Consider the following 26,717-nt stretch of genomic DNA (forward strand, 5'->3'; position numbering starts at 1 on the left):
CTCAGCATATAAATGTTCTTGCTGATGCTGACAACAAAAGAATACCCATCACTATTTCCATGAAGTATGCATTTTAGACAATTGAATTTGAAAACACTTATTGCTTAGCCTCCATCTCCAACATATAACCGCAATTTTTCTCCCAAACGGAGATCGCTACAAATGGTACTTTAACTTAATATGTTTGCTTACTTCAAAGATTACTAAATCACTAGAGCTGCACATGAATAATTCCCTTAAGATACCTTGCTGATTTTTTTTTTCCAAAACCTATTAAATGACAATGCCATTAAATATTGAGCTGTACTACGTTGCTAATTTTGGTAACATGCAAGGTATAAGTTGCTTTAAAAAAAAGAGATGCACTCTCACACAGCTAGGCTAAGTAAGAAATAGCAAGTGCAAACATATATCAGATGTAACATCGTAATGCTCAGTTTCACTGTAAAAGTCCAGTTATGTAATCCATTAGTTTGTTCATATGATAACTGCCCTTCTGGGACAATTTTCTACATTAGTAATACTACAAATCTGTCTAGTCACTCGTTTTTCTAAAAACGTATATTGAGCTGGAAGCCTCTCATACCCTTTAAGCATTCAGCCAATACTTTTATTGGAAATTCATTCATTCAACCTTTGAGACAGGCGATGTAAAAGCAAACAGACATGTCCAACAACACTTATGCAATGTCACTGATTGTGTAGAATTAAAATTAAGCTAAAGAACTTCTGTGAAGCAATGAACAATTTAAAAAATGTTATTACAAAGGACTCCTGTACATGCAGGTCAAATAAAACTGCCACTTTATGGTGACATGATGAACCTTCACAATAAATCGATTTTATTAGACTAATCAGCATATCTATAACAAATTTTATTTTCATCCTTCTTCGTTTATACTATGATTTATCTCTCTTTAGTCTCAAGCCAATTAATTTTTTAATAGTACAGAGAAAAGACAAAAAAATGCATATCTATGTTTAGTGCCACAGAATTAAGGACTGTGAGACAAAGAGAGAAAATGTAAATGGAACAGAAATATTTTGAAGACATATAAGGAAGATATGGAATCTGTGTATGCACTGAATGTGAGAATTCACCAATGACCAATATCAGATACATAAATCAAATGTGGTTCTGTACGTATCATTCAGAGCGAGGTGAGTTATTCCCAACACTCATAAAAATTAGATAAACATTTTACCAGATTAGTAAAGGATATAAATGTGCACTGGAAAAGGCAAGATGCCCAATTACCCTGGCAGCCAGATTTGTAAAATTAGACACTCATCACATCACAGTTGTCCCAATATCTGTCTCGACAGCAGTGCAGCCTGCCTTCTGCTCCTCCTTGGTCCTTCAAAAGCTAACCTGGAGGTTACAGAAATGCTCTTCTTCACTACTTCCCATTTCAAAAGAGCAATTCACCCAAGCGTGAATGGGATTTTCACTTTTTCTTGGAATTTATAGTCACAGCAAAACAGTGACAATTTCACTTGATCGTGACAACTAAGCCTACTGAGATCATTTGTCTACTAGGAAGGCAATTACTTTTTTCCTGAAAAGCAATACTATGTCACACAGTAAAACAATCTGGAAATCACAAGTGAAGTTTCCTTTAACTTTTTGGACTGTTACTTATCCTAAAAAACCCAAAGCAGATCTATGAAATAAACAGGCTGATTTTATGTTGCAGAAAAGAAAATTTATATTGGTCATACTAACACAATCTTATGGCAACCTTCCCCATTTAAAGGCTTGCATTTATTCTTAAGTCATCTCTTACATTGGTAAAACAGCCCTGAAGTGTTTGTATTTCATTATTCCTTCTGTTTAAGCAGTCATCCTCAAAAGTGAACTGATTCGTTTGTTTGCAAAAAATACATCTCAAGCAATCATACTACATCTGTCTTTAATCATCAGCAACTAACATTATAAAGACAGCTTGGAAACCCATAATTTTGTTTTATACAAGTAGATAATGAAAATGCAATACAGAAGACTAACACTGAAAGACAGGATATTTTTTCTTTTTCTGAAATGAAAAAAATCTTAAACAATTAACAAGAGTCTTGCTGTACCTGAATCTTTCATGCCAATACTGAACTACAGTACAAGATTTTTATAGCTTGCTCTTGGGATCATTCAGGAATAGCACGCATAGAGAACAGTATTTTCTACTTAAAAAACCATGCCAGAGCAAAACATTTCCAGAAGAACTCATGAACTGTATCAGCATCAATTTTATTTTCTCCATGTTAATCTGTGTGAAAAACTGAAACTTCCTTTGAACATGTAAAAGTGAAAATTTCCAGATGAAAATATTATCAAAAGCACTTTATTTGAAGTCTAATATGTTCTGCTTACCAGTTTCCTTTTCAGTCTTTCTACTTACTCTTTTATTAATATAATACGTTATACAGAAATAAATAGTCTACATTTTCACAGTAGGTTAGGCTGCAGGTTTTGTGAGTTAAGTCAAAAACTAAATTCTGCATCTAATGTATAGTACAGTTCTTCAAGCATGCAAGCATTTAAAGAGAAGTTCCTTTCACATGCCTAAAGAATTAAAAATATTATTTCTTAAATTACTCTTAGTTTTTTGTCTGGGAAGACACTTTTCACATGAAACCATAAGAATAAAATATGATTACTTCTTTTTAAGTAATTTTAGATCTGGAAGACTAAAACTTTTACTAGGTTTCGTAAAAACTAAAACAGTGAGGTCTGGGGGTTTCGTTTGGGTTTTTTTAAGGGAAAAAAACCTGATGATTTTGGATGCCTTCACCTTTGCATGACCAGTCTGAGATGTGTTTATGAAAACTTTTTCACACACTAAAGGCTTAGTACATTCTTTTTAAACTATGTCTCTTTAGATTTTCTTGAATAAAAAACAGCTTCTCTATTATCTTGAAAATTTTGACCAAAAAACTCCTTTCATCAAAACACTTTGTTTTCCCCTCTCTCCCTATGGAAAAATGTATAACTTCATAAATTATAACAGAAAACAACAACAACAGAACCCCTGCAAAGACTATTATAAGGCAGTATGAAAAGCAACGCAATTTAAAACTCGGTAGCTATTGATGGCAGCTTTAAACATCAAAAAAAACCTTTCCAATCTGAAGTGAAAAACAACTAAAATCAACAACTGGCAACAGCAACTATTTTTGTGCACTTGGTCATTCAGAGTACAAGTCCAAAGAAGAGAAACAACTTACGTGATTTATCAGACAAAAATGCCCCAAAACAAAAAGAAGTCAGCAAATTATTTCCCTCTATCAGCCATTAGGAGGTACAAAATACAACTGATTTTGAATGCATTCGACTGTGAGTGAAGCTTTTTTTTCCCCTTAAATGCGGTCTGCCATCGTAAGGTACTGCATTTACCACGCAGAAAATGACGGCAGAATCAACTGCAATCAAACAGAAATGCCATTAAAAGAGTTTTTTGAGAATCTTCATTCTACCAGTTGGAAATGATGTTTCACAAGGTATTTTCTCAAAAGCCTGTAGGGGGCTTCTAAGATCCCTTAGGGATAGGGATGACCATTTCAGTGCAAAGTAACTACTTGACTCTTCTGTGCCGGTGGTATATTCACATGTAGGGATTTTACCAGGTGACGCCTGTTACACTGAGAGGTTCTCTCATACCCTCTCTGAGCTATGGGCAGTCTCTGAACTAATTTAAACTGAGCGCTACATAACCAAATTTAAACAAAAATAGAAAAATAAATTCTTTTAGGCTGTAAAATTGTAGTCAGTGATGGCAGATACCACAACACGTTAGATGTCAGACTGCCCAGCTGTCAGAAGACATACTGGGGAAGGATTACCGACAGAGATGCTGAAATTTCTGACTGACTGCTGATGTCTCTGGATTTAAAATTAAGAGAATAATAGGAAACTGTAAGAGGCTGTACTAACAAGAGAGAGACTCTAGATGCTGAGAAGCTCTCAAACACCTAGAATTCAGAAATGACAAACAAATTAGATGTTTACTTTTTAAAAAGAATTTCTATTGTATTTGAGACAAGACAACTTTTGCTATAGTCAAATCATAGAATGGCCTAGGTTGGAAGGGACCTTAGAGATCATTTAATTCCACCGCCCTGTCATGGGCAGGGACGCCTCTCAACTAGATCAGGCAACACATGGGGACCGAGGGGGGACTGAACCTGCGACCTTGGTTTTTATCAGCACCACGCTCTAACCAACTGAGCTAACCGGCCCCCCGAATGCTTATTTGAGGATCAGGTAAGAGTGAATTAAGAAAATGTTGTCTTCCACTTACAACTACCAACCGTCAATTGGAAGTCAGCATCTTCTCAGCCTAGACACAGTCAACTACATGAGCTCTTTAAATCTCTTTCGACACAAGGTAAAATAATTGCTTATAATAGGTAGACAAAAATCACAGTATTTCTGGACAAATGAAAATTTCTAAATTATGCCCCACTTATCTCCCCCAGAAATATCTTTTGAAAGTCAATGACTTCACAAATTTCATTAGGAAGGTGAACGTACTGATACACAGCTCAGACAGCACATCAGAAATATATTTAATAAATAGCCCTTATCCCATAAAATAAATTTAGAGCACATAAACCTGAAAAAGGACACAAAAATAAGAATGCACTGCAACTTATTCATCTATGCCAAAAACGATGTTTCACAATAACATGCAGGAAGACTTATCACCAGCATCAGTGAAAGCCATAGAATTGTCATTAATCCTTGCAAAAAGATAAAATGAGTACAGAGATAAAGGAATATACTATAAATCAAGTGGCTGTATCTTCTCAATATCTATAAAAGTAATAAGTGGTGATCAATTAAACTATGCCTGAATTCTTAGTTCTCAGGCTAAGATGCTGAGTAAGCACAAAATGCCTGCTACTTAAACAGATTAACATAGCAAAAGTTGTTTCTATTCTTTTTAGTATTTCACACACTTATGTTACATAACAGATCTAAAAAAAAAAGGTTAGTTTAAGTTTATTAAATATTTTTCTTTCAAAAAAAATCTTGTTCTCTTTCCACTCACATAAATTAGATTCAGCTTTGCTGGATTGTGAAGTTACATTATGCAAAGCAATATACTGTAGGAATCAGGCTTAAGGAAGAAACCAATAGCTGATAAAATCAGTTACTGGACTTACAGCTACACAATTACCCTGTGGCTGTGCAGGGTGGAAAGAAAACTTTGTTAATGCAAGATAAAAATCTTCTTCAAAGGAGTCAAAAAGACCTTTCAACAGACTTCTTTTAATTGCCTTTAAGAATAATAAAAAGAGGTTTAATGGTCAGCAATTGCAAGACTGGGTTAAACTTGATACCTTCTGATTATGGTGATAATCAAAAAAAAATTACTTAATTTGGATGGGAGAGTATAACACCATGGACACCTGACTCATTCACCAAAAGGCTATTCCATGCTATTATCATACTAAGCAATAAAATTTTTGGAGGTGGGGAGGATGGTCTGGCAGATAGTCATCACTTGGAGACTAGCTGGGCATCAGTCCACTTGTGGGAAGGTTTGGTTTTTTCTCTCTTTTTACACTGCCTTCATCTCAACCCCGAGGTTTTTTTGCTGTCCTTATTCTCCCCCTACCCCACTGGTGGGGCAGGGGCAGCGAGCGAACAATTGTCCAAGTGATGCTTGTGCAGTGAAAGTACATATCCTGACCTGGTAAGTAAAATCAAATTTAGAGAATCCGGCATCAGCTTAAAAAAGTTTGTGATTGACAGGAAGTTTATAATATTCTCCTGTATGCAGTGAGGGAAAATAATCAAAAAGATTAAATATGTCAGACGGACATACTGTCAAAACCTTATGAAATCCCACAGCCACCCAAAGAATCTCTCTCTGGAGGCTAATCACAAGCAACGTTACACTTTGCAGTTTCTTCTTATGTTTTTATCTCATAAAATTATAGACACCTAAACACACTTTGGCAATGACACTCACCGTGAAGTATAACTCCAAGTCCTTCACCTAAGATTATTCTGAGTATAAGTAGGTTACGGAATTCAAATACATCTATAAAAAGATTCCTAGTTTTAGCTGAGTTTGTGCTTTTAATTTACAATTAATTATGCTAGAAATCATACTTTATAATACAGGTCTAATCTACAACAAAGAAAAAATAAAATTGTATGTTTACATAACAATTAATAGCATACAGAAAAGTTTGCTTAGCACATTTTGCTTGGCAGTTAAAATATAACACTGGAATAATAATTTGTTAAAAACAACTTTTTTCCAAGTTCCTTAACTAGCTTTTTCCTACGACAATCCACTTTTCTTCTGCTTTAGCAGTACTGGATTTACTTGGAATGTATTCTGACGGGAGTGAATTTAATTTAAGTTCACAACTAAGCCCAAGTACAAGCAGTTTATTCACTCAGTATTCAGGCTATCTTGACCACTGATCAATAAACAGCATTCACTAAAGGAAGGAAAATAAATTTGCAAACCACCTTTGGGGGAAAAGGTCATATTAAAAAATAAAGTAAAATATGCTTATTCTAACTATTCTAACAATCTCTCTTCAAAAAGCGATATGAAGCTTCTCTTGAACACCTTATTGTTCTATAATCTCTTTTCTTTACATTTCTCACATACGAGAAGCCCTCTGCCCACTACAAAAATAAAAACCATATTCCAACATTTTAGTTAATATTAAGTGTTCTTACTCTATAATAAATTATTGTATAAAAATGTGTAATTGGTGTCATTACCTCTATTCAACACATTAAAGAAAGAATAAATAAAACAACAAAAAACCCACTACTACTGCAAAAAAACGATTGTTTGACAGGCCCCTCATTTGTTGAAACCTTTAGTTATTTTGCTTGCATAGGATAAAATAAATCATGTTTTCTGTTGGAATTTAGCACACAGGTAAGCTTTTTCTTTTTCTGAATAATCTTAAATAAGAGCTTTTTATTACAGAGTTTTACTATGAACTTACGACCCACTGTTTCTTATAAACCAAGGTACAAGACAAACAGTGGAGGTGGAATTTTTTTCTAAATTTACTTTCATATTCTAGTACTTGAAGGCAGTATTAAACACATAGTACCCTTTTTTTCTCCAACATTTATACATTGTTACATAAAATGTCTTTATTCACATAGACTCCTGGGGTTTGGATATACCTCCAATACAGTGAATATCTGTTATTTATGAGAATAACCATGAAGTGCCTGCTTTTGATTTTAAACTACACAGAATTAGTCACCATGAAAAGAAGGCTTCTAGAACATAATATTTAATAATTTATAAAATTTCCTCTAGAATTTTAGACATCTAATGATGGAATGTGCAAACCCACAATCTTTAATGCATTTGTGAATTCCATAAATGCAATTCTCCATATGCTAGACATTAAAACAGGTAAATAGAAAAAAAAAACATATAAAATCTCCGCATCCCACGTGGCCACGTCATTCTCTGAGTCAAAACACTCATCAATACATGATCATTCCTAACTCCACTTTAGGAAGATGCAGAAGAAAATGGTTTTGCTGCTGTTCATACTGCTTGTTGAGGATACTAATTTTCCTTTGTTTTCTACGTTTCTGCTAGTCTTCCTGCAGATGGTAGTTAAACGATCTTTGTCCTCATGCTTAGTCCTTACACAGGTCTCAAGGCTCCCAAAGGTATGATTTTGGACTAGAAAACTTTTCAAAACAGAATTCCACTGCAGATGATAAAAGACCAAATTTACAGCTGTCTACAATGGTAGCAGAATTCACCCACTTACCTCTTTTCTGATATCAAGTTAAACACTGAATATCACTCGAATATTTCTGTTAAAAACTTACAAACCAAACTCTACTTAATGACAGAGCTTATTTTTTGCCTTTCTCATGAGTTTCACTAGAGTGCGGGTGCTAATTTCTATGGACATCACTGGACAAAAGCATCCAAACTCCAGGCATCATGGGAAAGTCGGGATAAAATGTACAGGAACAAACATTTTGAAGAGTAACATATCATTGCAAACAGGCATGAATATTGCCTTCCGGGTAGTGGAATTGATCCCCACCAGAACATTCTAGCTCTCTATATCCTGTTTGTGCTAAATGCAGCACCACTCAGTGGTTAAGAAACTGGATGGATGGTCACACTCAAAGAGCTGCAATCAACGGCTCAGTGTTCAGGTGGAAACCAGTGACGAGTGTAGTTCCTCAGAGTTGGTTTCAGGACCGGTGCCGTCGAATATTCATCTTTGTCAGGTAGGCATCAGCCTCCCTTAGGACTGGTGTGTTGAACCAAATGTTGATGACTCTAAAGCTACTACACAAATCTGTTACAGATGCTGTATTCCTGTAAAATAACAGGACATGAAGAATAGAAGTTTTGGAACATCTATTCTTTAGTGTCTTGGTATATGGCACTGTTTTCAAATCAGAGAACAAGTGAGGTCGAAAGGAACCCAAGCAGATCATCTGGTCCAGGCCCGCTGCTCAGGTAGGGCCAGTTGCCTGTGACCACACCCAGGAAGTAAACTTTGGAATATTTCCAAGGAGGGAGACTCCACAACCTATCTGGGCAAACTCCTTCAATGATCAGTCACACTCACAGTTGGAGATAAAATTTAATAAATAAATAAATAATAATAATGCACGATAAAATAGCTTTTTCAAAAGCTAACTGTAAATTTCATATAAAACAAAATATTTATCATTTTTCTACTGCTCAGACTACTGACATGAACTACATCCAACAACTAGAAATTGATAGAATACTTAAGCATGCTGATAAAGAGACCAAATTACTAAATTGTACAGACATTTCATGACAGCTCTGAAAAGTTACCAACACATCTCACACCCCAGCGGGATTTTCCTGACAGATAGAATCTTCAGTTCTCATTTTAGCTGAAAACATTTACAAAGGCCAGGATTGCTGCAGAATCTGTTTGTAAGGTTCTGAATCACAACAGAACAAAATTATTTCAGGTCACTAGAAAAAAAAAACCTTGATGAAGTTTTAAATCTAACATTCTTTTCTCCTTCTAAAAGTTATTTCTCAGGCAAACAGCATCTGCCCAATTTTAGCTGTTAAAAGTAGCATCCTGCAGTTCCTAACACTGTTATCTCTAGGTGTTTGAGACTCAAAGTCAAATATAATGTCATTATGCTATGATATTTAGTAAATAAATTTATTCTTATGGAAATAATATTTTCCACTTTTAAGTTCACATAAATACAGTCATAAAATATTTATATTCAGAATATTTAGGTTGATGTTTCTCTAAATCTGCCCTATGCAACCACAAACTACAGGTAATTTAAAAGCGACACAGTGATAGTGTTGGAGTAAAAGATTAAGACTGCTGCTTTCTGTTCCCTCATTGCTTGTAAAAAGTTTTGAAACCTAGAAAAATAAGTCTAAAGGGAAATTACCAGGACTCTTTCTATCATCTAAGTAAAAACCAGCATGTTTTACTGCAATAAATGAGCTGAACATAAAACTGTTTTCTTTGTCACGCTATCAACTTCTTCCTTTATGGAAGACAAGTTTCTTGCTGCAATGTGTGAAAATATGTAATTTGCTTTATTACAGTTTAATATACAAATGCTATGCACTGTGTATATGTGTTCGAAGAACATGGCTGAGGACACAACTGCCTGTTCACACTGTCGTGGGTGCTGTGGGTCCCCTTGTACTCTCTAGATGGGAGAGAAAACCCAAGGACGAGTAGAAACTAGATGTTTCAGAAAAGAGGAGTCCTATCTATATCAAAGAACACAATCAAAACAAACTGGAGGAAAAAAAAAAAACCAAAAAAACTTTCCTAATACCTAGTGTGGATTGTATGAAGACTAGCTCAACTTGGATAACCCAAAAAGTTGTTAGATTGGAAAGAAAACTGTGAAAGAAGGATATCCATCCTGAAATTACTTGTAGTAAAAGCTACATGTGTTTTCAGTTGGTTTTCTTGAGTACACCTCTCCTAGTTTTCCACAGGTAATTTTGTTCAATATTTGTGCTCCAATAAATCAGACTACAGATTGCTTCAAAGTAATTGGGAGGTTTCTTAGAAGTGCTGCCTACCAAAAAAAGCAAAAAACCATAAACACAAAAGCTACTCTAACGCACATGCATGCGTTTCTTGTAAACAAAACTTTATTTATGTTTTCCAAATACCCAACACACTGATTGCCATTCTTGCTCTATAGGAATGGGGCTTTGTTTTTTAATGGTGTCAATCGTAGCTTTTATCAGTATTTCTTTTGGAGATACGGGGAATGAAGGAAATCAGTATAGGATCCTCCATGGAGTGTCACGACAAAAAGCCTTTCATGAAGGTTGCTATTGCTGAAGATGTAAAAACATTAGAAATGGTGCCAGAGAAAAAGGATCTGCAAGTCTACCCAGTAGACATCTTTCAAACATAGATAGAACCTGAAAACCAAGGAGACCCTTTTTAATTAGCTGCCATGATGACTTTAACATCTTTGTCATGTCTCTCTTTCACAGACACTAGAAGTAATAGCCTCTGCCATCCTCAGCCTCTTCTCTCAACCCCCCTCCCATCTCAGATGTCAGTTATTCAGCTGAATAATCACATTCTTTGAGCAGCAAGATTTGAACATCATGGACTTTTGCTACTGAAAATATATCTTGGGTATCAACAAGTCACTAATAAGTTGGGTTTTTTTCTTCTTTTAACCAATAGAAATAATCACAAATCTATCTAGGCAACTATTTTACTGTTGGAGTCAATTTCAACTAAGTCAAGGTATCTTAAAGCTAGTCTAAAAGTTTTTTCTTTATACCTAATACATAGACATATACTTGCGGAATAGATTCAGGGAGCTGCATGTGTGGATGTACACACATACAGACACGTATAAAAATATAGGTGAAGAGTATCGACTTACAGAATGTGCAAAAGAAGGAGACACTGCAAAAACCATGCTTTTCTAGAAACAGATGCTTTTGAAGTACATCAGAGAAGCTCAGATTTATTCTTTGCAATACAGTAAAGTAGTTATCTTATTATTAAATTCATTATACATTCAATATTGGTCAGTTTACTGTAAAGAATTCTCTCTTGGCATCTCATAGATTTTAAGAATAATTTTTAAACATACCATGCCTAAAGAAAATTACAAGATGATAAGCAGCTAGAATATTTTTAACATTGACAACTAAGTAGATGATTAAGTTTGCAAAAGATACTAAGAAGTATTGCCAAGATGACACAAAACTCTTCCAAGCACTCTTTCATACTGCTTTCTCATGTTACTTTATGCTGAAGTCTGCAGTAAACACATAACTTCTAGAATTTCAGATAACTTTCTAGAATTTCTATAAAAACATCGCCATATATGACAGAATAAGACCTTGAAGAAAATGTAACAGTAGAAGAAACCACCAAGACAGTAAGCCAGTATCCATTCCCATCTACCATCAGAGCTGGTTCATTTCCAAAACCCATTAATATTTACACTGAGTTTTGATATTCAGGCCTTCAGAATTGTACCTGAAATAGGATTTGAGTAGAATTAAAAAAAAAAAAAAAATGGATGAAAGTGCTCTGGATTACCTGTTTTGCAACTCATCAGCATCCCAGACTACAAGGCTTCCTAGGTTTCCTATGTCTGGATAGCTTCATCTGCTCAGAAGCAGGGCTGGGCCACGCATCTCTCATTTTAAACTTCACCACAATAGAGTGTGAGTGTGCTTTAGCCTGTCAAATCACAGAATTGTTGAGGCTGGAAGAGATCTCTGAGATCATCAAGTCCAGCCTATCACTATCTATCTACCCATCTATCATCTATCCATCCATCTATCCATCAGCTATCCATCTATATACCTATCACTAGAGGGTTTGCCTCCTTAAATATTTCTGGCACAGACAGACAACACTGCATTTAGCACTCCAAGGGCTACTCATGCATTTGCACTCAGGATCTGTCAGATAAAAGGGGTAAACTGAACCAGAGCTTTGTCTGGAACCCCAAACCTGTTGCTTGCTAGAGCTCTCGATTCCCCTCATGTTAGAATTCACCTTTGGCTTCCCACCTATTTTCTTGTGCATTCAGCCAACTCTTAAAAATGATGTTCTAGCTTTACATGGTAACTTTGATGGTACTATTGTTTTACACCTTTCTTAGCCATTCAAGGGCTTTAGCTTATAAATCTGATGTGCACAATGCTTGGACTTACTGATTTGTGCACTGTGTATCATTTATTTCCAATGAAGAACACAAATCTTTCTTTGTAACTAAAATATATCATAATATAAGGTAACAAATTAATTTCTTTTTCTATTTTGGCTATCTCATTCACAACTGTAATAAATTACAGTCACACAAGTTTCTTTAACATTAAAAAAGGCTTTTGCAAATTATTCCTGATTTTTTTATAGAATGCAGCAATGAATCAAATATAAAAATAATTCAAACTAGATATTTGTACAGTGAAATGTCATAAAGAATTGAAGTAGTACATACATCTTTACTGCATGCTATATGTCAGGACTACTGAGTATAAAGATCATGTATACATCATGAATTCAAGCTCTAACTCTCCTTCTCCGTATAGAAGAGACACTTCAAGTGACAGGATTTGAGTTATTGGTAGTAGGCTTTTTTTTAAAAGAAGAAAAAGTATAATAATTATTAAAAAAATAAGATCACTGTCAAACTACTGCCCATCAGCAACTGACATATCACCCTTCTGACACAAAAACAAAATAGAGTGAGGGTCAATCACAGAGCAAACCTGCGTTAAATGGAAAGCTTTTTAATGTCACAATAGCAAAAATGCCACAGATTCCAAAATAAGTAATATGTAATATGTAAGGCTAAGGAACATGCTTATGGAATGACAAATATCCACAGTCATTTTGCTATACATAGATCATTTTCTTAGATAATTGTAATACTTGATCTTTATTCAGTATCTCCCTGCATTCTAGAATGCAGCCTTCAAGAATCTTTTGAAAATTATGACTGGAGAAGAACATGTGGAATTAGCTAGTCCACTGCCGGTCCTGAAAGCTAGATGAGTTTGAAAATATTAGTGTAGGTGATAATGCAGATTTCATAACACTTTTAGGCAATCTATTTTGCAGTTTAACCAGTAAAAAAATTTTCCTTAATTTCACCTTAATGTTTCTTTTTGCAACTTGATCCTATTATTTCTTTCTCAACCAAAATGGGGGCATGGGGGGGAAGACACTTTATCATAATTCTCTCTTTTCAGCCTCCTTTCATATATTTGAAGCCTGTTATTATGCCTCCATCTTTTATTTGTCCCTTTTTAGGTCTGTCACATCCAACAAGCCTGCATCACATCAGAATGTAAAGTGAGCCCATAGACTTGTTTTAAAGCTATTGAAATGTCAGCAATTATATTGAATGAAAATTCAGAAAAGTCATTTTTTTTCATCCATTCTTTAATCACAACTATCCAAAGCCTCTGTAACATGAATTATATCTTTTTCCTATAACAACTGTTACTCATCCCATAGTAATTTGATAACATAACACTATGCAATACCACTGTCAATGTAGCCATTATCTGATGACAGTTGTAAAGGCATCATTATTCCTAGAGTAGGATAAAGAAAATAAGTTTTATTTGTACAGACTTTTCCACCCCAGACAAAGGTCAGAATAGAACTGATCCCTCAGGAGCAGGCAGTCACCTTCTTTCAGAGGTTCTTGAATGACCTCCTAGAAGTATATACAGAAACAATTCGGGAAAGGATTGGCATAGCCAAGGGAAAAAAAGTTTTCCAAGGACTGAAAGACTTGGCATGCGTCTCCTCCTTCCTTTCAAGATCATCATGGATCTAAGGAACAACACAGGCTAACCCAGATAATAAAAGGAAGTTTTTCTTGCGAATCTTTTTAATCTAGATCACTGATAGTCAAACTGTTGGCACATCAAATTTTACCTGTAAGTATACATATCACAGGAACGGAATATATAAGTACTTTTGTCGGGACACTGAGAAAAAAAAAATATTTTGTCATATGTCATGAGTGTGCTAAGAAAATAATTCTCAGTTTTTCTCCCAGCGTACATCACTTTGCCTCTCAACTGCAGAGACTGTAACCTCTTTTCCCAGCATCAGCTGCTCTCCAATTCATAACCAAAGTTACACCCTTGTAACTATAGCAACTTGTTACATGAAGAATATTATAGTACTATGGAGGTACTTGAAGAGTTATGGTCATTATCTTGTAATTCCTTTAAAATGTTTTCAGTCTGGATCCTCAAAGTACCTCGGGAGCTCTAACAAAAAATACACCAGATGCACAGGTAGTCCGACCCCCCATGCAGAAGGATGAGTCTTAGTAGTAAAGAAATGTTGGTAAGGTCCAACCCGAAATTCAACTGGCAGCAGTAAAGTGACACAAGACAGGACTATCGAGGATGATTGTGGGTTTTCTTCCCATTCTTCACGACCTTTTTTTCTTTGATTGGCTATTCCATACCATTTTCTGTCTCATTTTCTAATTATTTCAGTCACACTTAAATTCAGCTTCTGACTGGGTTGTATTCAGCTTCTGATTGGGTTGTCCTTACTTTTCCCTTACGCTTTTACTTTTCCTTTATGCTTTTACTTTAATTATTTGCAGTTATTTTCATATTTTTTCTGTGTTGTTAAAAGCATTACTGGAATGAAGGAGAAAAAAAAAGAAGAAAAACAGAACCATCTTTTTATTTCTTTATATTAGCACATTAGAACTATGGTTCCAAAATCCTCTTAAATCCAAGTAAAATTGATTTCACTTATCACTGGTATTTTTTCCTGCAGAAAAACCCTGGTCCAGAATTTGGGCAACTCTATCACAGGAACAAAAATCATGATACGGAAGAAAATCTAACAGTTCAGAACGACTACATTCATCAAAATGTATTAAAGGCTTAAAAAGACTTATGGGCTTTATACTACAAAATATAAAATACCAATGCAGATAAAGTTTCAAAATAATTATCATCCTCGCTTTTTAAAGCATTCTTTAGTCTAAACAATTCCTTTCAATATCATGTCTACCACTAAAAATATGTATGCTTACAGAATAGAGTTGGAAAAACAAGTCATAAAAATTATAATTTTACTGGTCTTATAAATTGATTTTAGCCATTATTTCACTATATATAATTCACTAAAGGTGATGGAATGGTTATTTGGTTGATAGCTAATGTATCCATGAAGAATAAATGCTATATTAATACATCATTTTGCCATAGAGGTGATACAGACAGCAAAAGAACATTTTGTCAACTTCAGGAAATAAGAGAACTATTAAGAATTATTTAAAGCGCCATAAAGCCCCAGCAAAATGTGTAATTGTCAATAGGGGTAGACATCAATCTTTCCATCCCCTTGAACACACCTTCTACATATTGTACTTGAATCCGACGTGCAGCTTTTTGCATTGACTACCTTATGCTAAAGTGCCGAGGAGCAAGTGAACCCTTTAAATGAAGAGACACTCCTTGAGAAGCAAAGGTCCAGTTAAAGAAGCATCAATATCAGAGAAGAAAAAGTCACAGGACAAAGCTTTTCAGCACCCTCCTTGACTCAATCTCCACCATCTTGATAGCTTTTAATATTGAATATATAACCCCCCCATTCAGTTATAAGGGAAGGAGTTACTGTCAACTTTGAAATGATCTATGCAGGTGAAAAAGCAGCCCTATGGCAATGTACCAAAAACCACCAGGAATATTGGACTTCATTCTCTCTTTCACTTCACAGAGAATTCTTCACTGCAGCATTTACAAAACCAAACAGATAGAAATGCAGAATTTTGAGGGTTGGAAGGGACCTCAAAAGATCATCTAGTCCAGCCCCCCTGCCAGAGCAGGATCACCTACAGTAGGTCACACAGGAACGTGTCCAGGTGGGTTTTGAATGTCTCCAGAGAAGGAGACTCCACAACCTCCCTGGGCAGCCTGTGTCAGGGTTCTGGCACCCTCACAGTGAAGTTTCTCCTAATGCTTTTGTGGAACCTCCTACGCTCCAGCTTGCAGAATAGGTTAGGATACCTGACAGTCCTCAATGTACCGAGCTTTTCTGTTCAAACTATGCATGAATAAGACTTGTTCATCTGTTAAATGCATATTTCTTCCATTGGCATCACACATTTATACAAATCAGGGCTATCAGACATTACAGCAGATATCGAACTTCTTTTATAAGTACCTTCTCACTGCTTTTGAGAGGACAGTTTATGTGAAATGAAATGATGCCCCTCTGAAGCACCAGGATTTAAGATGTTGCCCCCACAAGACAGTTTCTTTCTCCTCCTGTACCTAACTGGCAGAGCATCTTTAAGTCACCATCTTGTTCTCGGAGTAACTGGACCAAATAACAACTGCAAAATGATGATTCTGAACATTAATTTGATTTTGAATCATCAATTTAGCTGATCAATTCACTTGTATTGTCAAATAAACATTTAACCTTCAAGGAGAAGTAAATTTCATGTTACATTTAAAAAGTTAAATTCACATTACACAAAATGTTATTTTATTATTTTTCCATCCCAACTTACCTGTACACTGTCCTCCATTTGTGGGATCCCCATAATACCCCGGCATGCACGTTTCACATTGTTTTCCTGTTGTTAAGTTTTTACACTGATCACAGACATTACTGTTGATGCAGGTGCTGTGGCCATTACACTGGCAAGCTAGAATAGAACATTTTAAAAGCCATTATTAAATTGCTCTTGGAAGCAAAATCACTTCTATGTCATTACTAAATCACAGTAGAATATAATTCTGAAGAGTTTAGTCCTGACTAATTAAGCATTTATATCCTGTACTTTGCTACAGAATCTCTTTAAAATAGCATTGTGACAAGACATGAATTCACACAAAAGACCACAGAAGTTGACTAGGTAGTGACATGAGTTTAAGGCATGTGATAACGTCATTTTTGCCACGAGTGACTGAATCTAGTCCTCACAGCTTTAAAATGCTGCCCAAACACTTAAGCAAACCTGTTAAGCAGCAGTAAGTCACCAAGACCAAATGAAAACATCCATACCTACATGCAGTCCACTGTGAGGCATCTGAAAGGCTGCTGTGAACATGAACAAATCACACTCAAACTTACACCGACCGGTGAGAGAGAACTTACATAGAAATTAACCAAAGATCATCTCATTTTTAACAGCTCCAACCCTCACATTAGCTTGGGCACACTCAATGGTTTTTAGGACATCAAGACCACTCAAACAGCTCCAGTCCCTCCTCACCACAGTCAATTTTGGTGAAAGTAAAAAAACTGGATTCCTATTGACATGGGTTTTTTACTCCTGACCTTAAAACTACAAAACTACTTTTTGTCAAATAACAGCACTATAAGCCACTGATCTTGCACCACACTTCCACTGCAGTGCTCCGTGTCTTGGAGAAGCTCAGAAAGCACTGATGACTACTGCAGCAAAATCCCAACTTGAATTCTTCCAGAATCATTGAACCTGCTTGCCAGGACTCACTGAAATGACCAGGAGGTTTTGAGAGATGAGCACTCTGTAGCGTGGGACCTCAGAGCTCAAAAAGCTCAGCAGATGAGCAATCTCTTAGCTAGAGCACCCTGTCAAATGTTCAGGCTATACCAAACCTAAAATGAAGGGTGTGTAAGAGTCAGCAGAGGAGAGCCCTCCCAGTGAGATACTATTAAAAAAAAAAAAAAAACAAACAATTTTTTTTTTTTAATCAAAATGTCACAGGCACTGGTGTCTCAGCTAGGAAAAAAAAAAGTATATATTCTCACTGCATGATTTAAACGTTTTCAGAGCTGTTTTAGAATTTACTAACTTAATACATTTACAGCCATTGCCCAGCTTGGCTCATAAACCATTAAACCTCCCAAGTTTACTATCTCTTCTTTCTTCTGCAGCTATGCCTACAGAATCTTATAAACAGTATGAAACACTTCTGTACTACTGGAAGTTTTCGCACTGTCTTAACTAAATCTCTTTAGAAATTACAAGTTTTAGTCTCTAATACTTGACTTTTTTGACAATGCTGTGGTGTTGTCCTCCAGGCAGTTTGCCATTCTGCAGGTCGCTGCCTTTCTCAACTCAAGTGTGCACATTACACACGTGGCAAATTACACACAAACACCATGAGTTGCAGCTCCATTCTGGGGTTTGTTTATACATCTCACACATTAAATTACTTAGCACCACACATGCAATATACCTTTCTGTGAAACATAAATGAGTGCAATCGAAACAGAGACATCAGTAATAAATAATTAAAATACTAATTAAAGAGACATTGTAATGATCATTTGAATAAGAACTAGGAGTTAAAGAAAAAATGACATTTTAAAATTTAAGTGATTCTAATGTACAGCACTGACAGCAACAGAGTCGTTTTCCTCACACACACAAATGTGATTTAGCTGAATCTTCAGTGAGACTGCTCTGGAGATAAGCAATTGGTCTATAATTTGCTTTAGACCTCTGTATTGACATGGCACTTTTTGATAATTACAGTTTTAACTAGGAAAATATACAAAAAAAATTGAACAGGAAATTTCTTTTTCTGCTTAGAGAGAAACCTGACTGATCTCGGGATAGGGGGTAAGAGCTTTATCAAACAAAAATATTGAAAATCAAAAATTAAAAAATGAATGTTGATACACAATAAGATGAATGCTAGTGGGTATATAGACATACCATAGTAAAAATACACAGAAAGGTCAAGGTAGTTTGAAGAAAACAGACGTAGTGTAATATAATGGAGTAATAAGCATCCAGTGGTGTGAAGGAATTACAGAAATATGCTTGTGTAAATCACTTCTTGTTCTTCACCCTTGAAAGCAAGGTGGTTAGAAAAACCAAAACGGGATTTTTCGCTTAATACTTTAATTAAAAATTATCTGTGACGTAACATGAAATTAACCTGGTTTGCTAAACAGAGCATGTAGCCGGTGCTTGTCTGGTTTGCTGTGTTTGACAAAGGCTGATCTGAAAACAACTCAGGTGCTGGATGTACCCACAAAAGGTTTGGTCCTAAATTCAGAAGCTGGAGCTTCTCTATCAGTAGCAGCAGCACTTGTTGGAAAAATAACTTTAGCACAATTAGACTATTTAGTCTAAAATAAAGTTTTCAAGTTGCATTTAAAACGCATTATTTATTACAAATTACCACTGGAGGTCTGTTAAAGTCCTCAGTGTGCTTTTCATTTGCCTGCACTACTACAGTGCTGCTTTCACATCCTGCTTTCGGGATTTGAGTATTTCCACACAGGAGGCTGTACCAGCTCAGCTTCTATGACATCTTGCTTTCCCACTGAACTTAAAAAACAAGGAACTATTATCAGATTGCTATGGCTCAAATCCAGACTTCAGATGTTCTCCTTAAGATTATAAAAGCATGCATTCTGTTTACTCAAAATGTCTAAAAGGTAGGCTGGAGGCACAGCTCAGGTACCTGGCAGTCACTCATTCTCAGAGCCAGCTGGTCCTCTGCGTGAGCAGCAAGGATGCAGGAAGCTCCTGCTTTGGGCCCATCAGCACTTATTCACATTGTTATTTGTATTACTCAGAATAATTACATTAATTTGACATGCTTAAACAGAGAAATCTCTCTTATTTTATGTATCAGAAAGAACGGAAGCAGGCCTTACCTGGACACTGGATAAAAGACCATTCATAATTTTTTTCTTTTGGACAAAGACCAGCATCAAGAACCATTTCATTAGAGTGCGTGCCAACAGGCTTCATTGGGCCTCTTGATGATCCTTCCAAACATTGTCCTTTTCCAGTGTTACTGGGATCGTTACACCATCCGCACCCAGGCTGTTCCAAACACTGTCCACAGGTCCTCAGGCCAGAGCAGTTTTGAGCTTTATTACATGGAATACAATATTAACATAAGGGGGTTTTGTTGTTTTCTTTTTTTGAGGGGGGGTTGGTTTGGTTTAAGATACTAGGATTTCAATAGTTGATGAAGAAAAAACTTTGCATTTCTACATCTTTGTGTAAATTAAAAAAAAAAAAAAAATCAGTAACACTAGTAAGAGCATCCCCATTTTCTTCAAAAGTTGTACTTCAAAGATCGCAAAATATACTCCAGAAGTTTCTTACAGAACAATGCAACAATAAAGATTTCAAATAAACAAAGATGATGAAGCAGAACAATAATATTGCACATCTTAACTGAATCCAAAGATAAAACATATACTCCGTGTTTATTATTAATATATATTATGGTATGTTTATATCATTAATTTTACTGATGTAAAAAGCCCTTCCAACAGGAAAGCTCTAGAATTCAAGACAAGGTCAATAACCCAAATGACAATGACAATAATAATCCCAAAATAATCTCTCGGTTTGTCTCAGCTGCAGCCAGGACACTATATCCAACTAATGTTCACAGCTACCTGGACCACTCTACTCCATAAAGGCAATTCCTGAATCCACACTATATAGGGTGTCCTAGGCAAAACAATTTAATTACTAATTAAACTGATATCAGAATAAAGCAACTTACTCTAACCTCAGCAACTATTAAAATTGTTTAAAAGTAATGAAAGTTCTCAGAGAAAAAATACTCCAGTATTCTAAAGATAAATGCAGATATAAAGAAAACAGGCAGCTAAGAATCTGAGTGAGATCTCCAAAAAGGATTTTAGCAGTGTAGAAAGCTGGAGCTCAAGCTCCTGTATCATTAGATTTGAAAGAATCCAAACAGGAGGAAGTGTTTCAAGTTTCCCAGATACATAAAAAGGCAGGGAGAAGGAAGGGAGCTCAACTGGGTTTGGAAATCAACATCAGTCATGTGACAAAACAGTTTTAAAGCAGACCTAATCAGATCTGAAGCTGAACAATACAGTTGTTTTTTTTCTGAATACATTAGAAGATCAGCAAAAAAATAAAGACCACCATTCTGTACTGAGTGGATTGCCCTTTTCAGAGACGCACTGTAAATGATCCAAACAATTCTCATGCTGCTATTTATAATGCTAGGAGAAAACAGCTCGGAAGTATCAGCTGCACTATCCTCATGGAGGATAAAACAGAACCAAAAGTGAAAATCCTCAGATACTGTCTTGCAGTGGCATTCAGTTGAAAAGCTGAAGAGAGCTAACTGAGAAGTTATTGTTTATAGAAGAAAGGGATATTCAGGCAGACCTTTTTCATTCTTTGAAACTCTAGAGGTGGTCCAAGACTCTTCAGCTGTCAGCTATTCAATCAAAAGTCATAACGTATGGAGGATGTGGGGAAGAGTGGAATGCAATTTTTTGGCAAGTAAGTGTTAAAAATGACAAAATGTCACGAGTAAAACAATATTCTTCATTTTAATTTCAAGTTGTGAAAACAAATGTGAAGTTCTCAGGTGTTTTTTTTGTTTTAAATCACACATGCTTCTGTGATTTTTTTTTTACATTCAGAGCAAACCATGCAAAAAACACAAAAATCAGTCACTCAAAATAAAAATAATTTTTTCTAAAACATGGATTTTTCATGAACTAATTATGACTCCAAGTTGCTTCTTGCGTTCAGCACGATGAATTCTGCCACAACATATCTAGAAATAAAATGTGCCAGAGGTACTGGTATCAAAAGACCCTTATGGAGAGGGTAAGGAAGTCAGAAATAACTAGAAAAACACTCTGACAGAGAAAAACAATAACGAGAGAGTTCATCGGTACACTTCACAGGTCCTGTATATTAAGCTTGGGTCCCACTGGAATGGAATCCTTTACAGGTAGAAAATATTTTAATCGTATCTTGGAGGACAATAAAACTATGAAGAAGCAGTCTTCTGTAGGATGGCAACTGAGGAATTGTTTGAAATAAAGCACGACTGAGACGACAACACTAAGGCACGAGGCACCTTGCTCCAGCGTCTACATGAATTATGGCACCAATATACACTGGAACTGTGCGGTGCCGAACTTCACAAGGTCTGGCCAGGGCAGACATGAGAAGAAGTAGCTTTTGCTCAATGATGTACTGAAAGGTATGCAGGGTAGGTTTCTTATTCCCCTAGAGAAGCACTGTATCAGTTTCATGTGCCTCCAGAGGGGACATATGGGAAGTACCTTTGCCGCTCGACAAAGTAAGAAAACACTTGCCTTTTATCTCAAAAGGATGAAATGAGCAACCCTGAACACTATTACAGGTGGGCCCAGTCTGATCACACAAGACAAAAGTTTTCTGCTCCTCCTTTATGTGCCTGATGGTCTAAGAGAATTCCTTCTATTTCCACAAAGAGGATAAACAATCTGCAAGGGTTAATAATCAGAATTTGCAAGTGAGAAGAATCTAAGGACGACGAAGGTCATTTGTTTTGCACCTGTGTTACAATATTCTCAAGACTATTGCTGTCATTATTATAACATCATTTTTATCTTTGCATACTAGGAAAATGGACTTCTCTCAATCCGACAAAACAGAATCTTAAAAACTCTGATTTCAGCTCATCTCCTTTTTTAATAACTTGATGCTGTCTAAGTCTAAGTTAAAAATATTATTTATCTAATATTTACTCTAATATTACTCCATTTCAACTCGTGGCCATTGTTTGACATGCTAACGCTGGTCATACAATCATAGTATTTTTCCTTTATCTGAAAACAATAAACACTTTTTTTTTTTCAGAAGACAAAATATGTTCCATCATAAAAGAACTGCCAGTATTTTATCCATATCTAGAAAATACATTCAAAGTATCTACTGCTCACATTAATAGCTATATAAAGTAATTTATTTGAAATTATTTTTATCTTCAGTCCATGTGCTGAATCCTATTTCAACAGATGCTCTTTTGAATGCAAAAAAATACTACAGTATATTTCACAGGATGAACATTCATTAAGATACTCACGGGAGCATGTGGCAGTTTGCCATTCTAGGCACTGTCCATATGGGAAGGAGATTATATAGGCGTTTGAGTCAACACATCGTTTTGTACTGCTACACCACATACATTCCATACCGTTACTCGTGCAGTTAGAACACGTCGTTCGCAGGGAGCATGGCTTTTTGCAGGGTCTGGCATTCTGGTTGGGACTGACTGGAAAATAAACATCAACATTTAGCATTTTGAACTTGAGTTTCATCTCTTTTTTTAATCATATGTTCCATTAGAAAAAATCCTTGTTGAAGTGAAAGTGGTTGCTTCCTTAATAAGCTATAAATAATTTCTCTCAAATCTATGTTGCAGTATATAAACACAATATTTAAAACAAATTATTAATTATCAGTATGAGTCATACTATAGCTCTAAGAGTACATTTTAAAATGTTCACAGTAATTTTATTTATATACTCAAATATCAAATTTAATATCCATTGCCTGGAAGCTTAGTTACTTGCACATACATGGCATAAAATACATCTCAAGCTTCTATAAGAAGTACAGTAGATATCTGGGTCTATTATTCTCATTAGTATAAGCCACAAATATTCTACTTATGACTGACCTATCCCCTAAAATTTTGCCTTACAGTGTTCATATAAATACCCTAGAATCCAAGGGAAAAGTAACAAAAGGAACACTGTTCCATGCAAAAATAGGGCTTTTTTTGTTTGATTGGGGGGGTTGAGGTTTTGGGGGGTTGTTTTTCTCTTCTAGAGACCACATTCTGATCAGCTCAATGGTGCATGTTATCTCAAAAGGTCATAACACAAAAAGGACCTGTATGCCCTAACTCCTGGTTTTTGCTTTGATTTCAAATAAAAATGAAAAAGGTACAAAAGTACAGAAATTCTTATGCAGGAACACAAAAGTATACAGAGCACCACATTTTCCATGCAGAAGCACCTTGTGAAACATCAGGATTAAGCCCTTCTATGTATTGCCATGTTCTTGTATATTATTGATTCATATTCAATATGAGCCAACTTCTCAAGCCATTCCTTGTCTGCTAATATAGTACTCCAAATCACTCAAGCAAGGCTGTTCCTGTATATGACCTACCATGCACATATTCAAGCAATGAATGGTTTGCAATTAACAAAAAATAACAGGAAAAAAAACCCTGACAAAAATCAGCTGAACTATAAAAAAAGTCTTGTCATACAGCTGAAGTACTTTAACTTTTACAGTCTTTGAAACACCTCAAGATCAAAAAAAAACCATAAAACAAGAACCACTAACTAATACATATAGTAAATTTACTAATTGTAAAATTTGGCATCTTAATAATGTCATTTGTGTTCCACTTAGTATATCCTTTACTTTTTGAGATGTCTGTTACATCGTGACTATCTTTTACTATTCTGAGAAACATCTGGCAAATAATTGGCTATTAACTAACAATTAAGAACACTGAAAGATTAATTTTTTAGGAAATACAGATGGCAGTATCAACAAATGTATAATATGTACTTTGCAATTACGTTACTATTTGGAATTGCTGAGACTAAAGGATTGGTAAGATCATGCTTTGGTTACACAAATTAATAACTCTGACAACTTCACAAAAAAACCATCAGATTGATAGGCAGTGTTCCCAATGCACCAACAATACAGTTATTTTCTTGTTTTAGACAGACAATGCACAAAGTAAATCTGTAGGGGAAATTTAAAAAACTTCATGTGCTCAACCTCACAGCTACGAAAAGAAACACAGGACAATTGGAGCACAAAAATGCTAATTTGAACTGTCAAGTGACTATTTGCTACAGCAATCTTCATACACAGATAAAGCTAAAATATGGAAACAAACATTTTGGTTTTGTCATTCTTTTAGACCATTCACTGCTGTTCAGCGAGATTCAGAAAGAAAGCATCAGCCCTAATGAACAACTCCACAGGCACTTTCACACTACAATCATTGTCACTGACTGTTACTGATTTAGAGGCAACTTAAGTCTTCTGGTGCAACTCAAAAGCCATGTAAACTACTTCACAAGTAATTATTTGCTGCTTCAGGAATATTATTTGCTTTCTAGATTAAAGCTTTACTTTTTTTAAAAATAAAAAATAATTCAAAAATCATTTATTTAATCCAAGTTGTTCAAAAATCCCCCTTAGCCAAATGGAAACCCAAACAGCTTGCTAATCATGACAGTAACAGTAACTGGGTAGAAGAGATTGCTTACCAACAGGTTTTTCACACACAAGCCCATCTGCCATTGCAGTGCATGGATTCGCTTTCAGACCTGCCACCTCTGCTCTTTCTAGATAAGCACAGAAGCCAGAGTCATTTGGCTCTCCAGGAAGCCACTGAAGAGTTGTATTTGTAAAAGGAGACATGTCATCCCAGCCCCAGTAAGAGATGTTGATCTTGCGTAAACCTACCCAAGGTGAAATTTTCTATAAATCAGAATGAAACAAATGTAAGATAATTAGTCAAAATGCTTTTATTTTTTCCCTTTTTTTTAATTGTGAAAACATTTCAAAGTATAGCTCAGCAGCAACTTGAGAGAATACACCATGTTCTTTTCTCACTTTACCATTTCATTGTCCATGGTTTTACGTTATATGTTCTACTTTGCTGAAAACTCCCCTTAAAAACCCCAACAAAAACCCCACCTACTGTATTGCTCTGTTCTGCTAAAAATCTGTGTTTATTCTGTTAATACCAAATTCTGATTCCTGTTATTTGATACGGAGTCAGAAACTACGTCAAATGCTCGTAATTGTGGGGTTTTTTCCAGTAACTACTATACTGATTATTATGTCAATATGGATAGTAAAAAAAATACGTTAAGAGCAATTTACAGATATCAAAGTTCTCGAAATAAAGAACATAAATACTCCATTCTCTAAAATCTGCGTGGCTGATACTGATCAAAATCTTTTGGCAATTCAGAGACAGATGAAAGTGGCACAACCACAAATCTACTGTCATTAAATACACATAGAATACCCTTCTGTTACTGATTTATAAGCTATAAAAAAACTAGTCTAGAAAATATAAAAAGCAGTAATTCTTAAAAAATATTTAGAGTGTATCAGTAAAATTGCATGCCAAATTCTACTAATTTTTGTAATTTTGTCTTTTTACAATTACTAAGACGAAAAGAAGATTTTGTGGAATTAAGGCCTCTGTCTATTTCAGGATAAATCTATATACGTTTTGGCTCCCATCACTGCAAAAATCTCAAGATACCTCAAATTACCTCCTGTAATCTGTGTGCAGGCAGTTTTCATTAGTTTAAACAAAAGGAACAGATACATAGAGAGACCAGGGGCTGAGACAGGGTGTTGAGTGAATACCAGAGCACCCAGCACCACAGTCTGTACCAGCAAGGGACCAATGTTGATACCACAAAAGCAAAAATCTTGATCTGATTGTGAACTCAGTTGTTCTCAACCGATTTAATTTACAGGCCAAGGTAAGAAAACTCTATAATACACCTCAAGGGAATCTGCCGCAGTTCAAGATCTATGTGCTGTTTCACAAGTCACTGCCGTCATCACTTAATAAGCTCTTTCATCTTTGATCTCACATCTTTCTTTGGTCACTCAGGTTTAATCCATGGCTGAAAAATCTTTCGGAGCTCTTAAATAAATATCTGGTCAAAGCGTTTTTCCTTTTCCTCTACCTTATTAGACCAAACCAAAATATGAAGGATTATTAATTTTGTTTTAGAAATACCACTGGTAATTACTTTTTTTTTTAAAAAAAAAAAAAAAAAACAACCAGGAGGTAGGCAATCAGTATTCCCTATCTCCCTCAAACATACTCCCTATGCTCTGTTCTTCTGTCCTATCAGCTGAGAGAATAATCAAACAAAAA

General features: G+C 35.5%; 1 protein-coding gene across 1 annotated transcript in view; it reads right to left on the reverse strand.

Annotated features, from left to right (window-relative positions):
- Positions 1 to 26,717, reverse strand: part of LOC104275016 (attractin-like protein 1) — a gene marked incomplete at both ends in the record, with an annotated part of 190,017 nt that overhangs the window by 125,455 nt on the left and 37,845 nt on the right. The window contains 4 exons of the mRNA XM_009870845.1: positions 16,550 to 16,687; positions 19,645 to 19,863; positions 22,854 to 23,042; positions 25,075 to 25,288. Coding sequence (XP_009869147.1) covers positions 16,550 to 16,687; positions 19,645 to 19,863; positions 22,854 to 23,042; positions 25,075 to 25,288 — 760 coding nt within the window. The remainder of the gene's footprint in view (positions 1 to 16,549; positions 16,688 to 19,644; positions 19,864 to 22,853; positions 23,043 to 25,074; positions 25,289 to 26,717) is intronic.

This window comes from Apaloderma vittatum, unplaced genomic scaffold (assembly GCF_000703405.1).
Source record: "Apaloderma vittatum isolate BGI_N311 unplaced genomic scaffold, ASM70340v1 scaffold7116, whole genome shotgun sequence".
Classification (NCBI taxonomy): Eukaryota; Metazoa; Chordata; class Aves; order Trogoniformes; family Trogonidae; genus Apaloderma; species Apaloderma vittatum.